This window comes from Alosa sapidissima, chromosome 16 (assembly GCF_018492685.1).
Source record: "Alosa sapidissima isolate fAloSap1 chromosome 16, fAloSap1.pri, whole genome shotgun sequence".
Classification (NCBI taxonomy): Eukaryota; Metazoa; Chordata; class Actinopteri; order Clupeiformes; family Clupeidae; genus Alosa; species Alosa sapidissima.
The window spans coordinates 20,888,341-20,890,438 of NC_055972.1; the positions used below are offsets into that span (position 1 = coordinate 20,888,341).

At 48.3% G+C, this 2,098-nt stretch overlaps 1 protein-coding gene across 6 annotated transcripts in view; it reads left to right on the plus strand.

The window, feature by feature from the left end:
• fgfr2 (fibroblast growth factor receptor 2) overlaps positions 1-1,774 on the plus strand; it is a 51,748-nt gene extending 49,974 nt beyond the window's left edge. For 4 of the 6 annotated variants that reach the window (XM_042066698.1, XM_042066699.1, XM_042066696.1 and 1 more), the window contains exon 18: positions 1,206-1,774. In XM_042066698.1, the coding sequence (XP_041922632.1) occupies positions 1,206-1,364 (159 nt within the window). In that variant the 3' untranslated portion in view covers positions 1,365-1,774. The remainder of the gene's footprint in view (positions 1-1,205) is intronic. The other 2 variants (XM_042066702.1, XM_042066703.1) reach the window with 1 other exon arrangement.
• Positions 1,775-2,098: the final 324 nt, after the last annotated feature.

The window sequence follows — 2,098 nt, forward strand, 5'->3', positions numbered from 1 at the left end:
AGATGTGCAGCTCCTCTCAGTAATGCGAGCCAGGCTGTGTTGAGCCCAGGAGCTCCGAAACCAAACACTCACCCCTTCCCCTCCTCGCAAAATACTTCACTGACGGCCATGAAAGGGAAAAACTGAAACAAAAAGAAATCTAAATTGGAAAGGCAAAAGAAAAGAAAATACTTTTTAAAGCTCATCTCAGAGAGACAGGATTAAATCAGCGCATTTGTTTTGTCTCAACTGAAAATGACATCAGAACCCGAACACTGGTTCCTCAGTTCAACTCAAAAGTGTGACTGTTCAGGTAGCTTTGTTGCCACGGTGATAATGAGGGACCCACATGTTTTGAACCGATATCATTTACATCCAGCAAATTAGAAAACAATTCCAACACTTGCATGACTTGCATGACAGACTTCAGGAACCACCACCACCACACACACACCTCTGCTTGCACATGTAGAACTAATACCTTCTTCAGCATGACAGACAGTCTGACCAGACCACTCTCTGAGTTCCGTTGGGTTCTAGAATTAGCCCAGAACGTCACAGCGGACGCCATCTCCTCACTGCACGACTCCATGAGAACCATCCTGGAATGTGCCGTGCCTTTAAAATCGGGTGCCTTTAAAATCGGATCCGTGTAAAAACATTTGCACAAATAACGGTCGATGAGGCATGGATCGGGTGAAGCATCAGGAATCTTTCCACCGCAGGTCATCAGCCGAAAGGGGAGCCTCTCATACTGTCTCTCGGCCCCAAACCGCTTCAATGTGTTCCCTGTGAGAGGAGAGACAGAGGGAATCTATTTTGGACGTCTGGATGTCTTTGAAAAAATTAAAAAATACTGACGACAGTAACTGTAATAGAATGGAGTTTAACACCATTTAGATGCCATATGGTCCCCTTCTGCAGAGTCTGTGTGAATAAGCAGTGTAAATTCCCCAAATAACTCTTTAACTCGTAAATTTAACTCTCTGGCTTTGGCTTCTTTAACACTGTATTTTTGGAAATCATTTTAACACAGGTCACTCTACAGTGGGTGCATAATTTGACTCCTACGTTTAGTTCCAATGTTGAAGACAAGTCTTTCATTGCTAAAGTGTTTTTTTTCAGATTATGTTTAAATCTTTTTTGACATCTCTCTCTCTTTCTCTCTCTCTCTCTCTCTCTCTCTCTCTCTCTCTCTCTCTCTCTCTCTCTCTCTCTCTCCACAGGAGTATCTGGACCTGCGCGCTCCTCCCGAGCAGTACTCGCCCAGCTTCCCAGACACACACAGCTCCTGCTCGTCCGGGGACGACTCGGTCTTCTCCCACGACCCGCTGCCGGATGAGCCCTGCCTGCCCAAGTACCAGCACATCAGCTCCAAGACATGAGGGCGCCCCCTGCAGGAGGAAATGACAGCCGGGGCGGGGGGGGGGGGGGGGGGGGGGGGGGAACGGCACGGCCACGTGCCTCAGAGACACACACACAAGCTTCCCCTGTGGGCTGGAACTTGAAGCGCAAGCTCCATGGGGCACCACCCCGACAAATCCCAACCCCAACCCCCCGACAACACCACCCCTACCAGCACCAGCACCACCACCACCTCCCTCATTTCAACACAAGCCAATAAGTGCTGTGCCTCCACCCGGCCATGATGTTTTCACTTGACAATACCTCTTGTATTCCGTAATCGCTTCATATGAATGTGCATACAGTGTGGGCAAATCTCACATGCAAACATACACACACACACACACACACACACACACACACACACACACACACACACACACACACACACACACACACACACACACACACACACACACACACATACACACATTGACATACATCCACACACACACTCTTGCTGCTCTCTCCTCATTTCACCCACGTTGACTCTTACTGGACTATGGAGTTTTGAGGAGGGGACAGTGCTGCTGTTGGACCCTGAACTAAAGCGTGCTTGAGAAAACCACACAAGACACACACACACACACACACATACACGTACACGCACATGCACATGCACACACAAACACACACACAGACATAAACTTTTTCGTGACCAAGCTCTTCAAGGAGAGGACAGGGATCAGCCTGATGTTTTACATCACTGACTGAA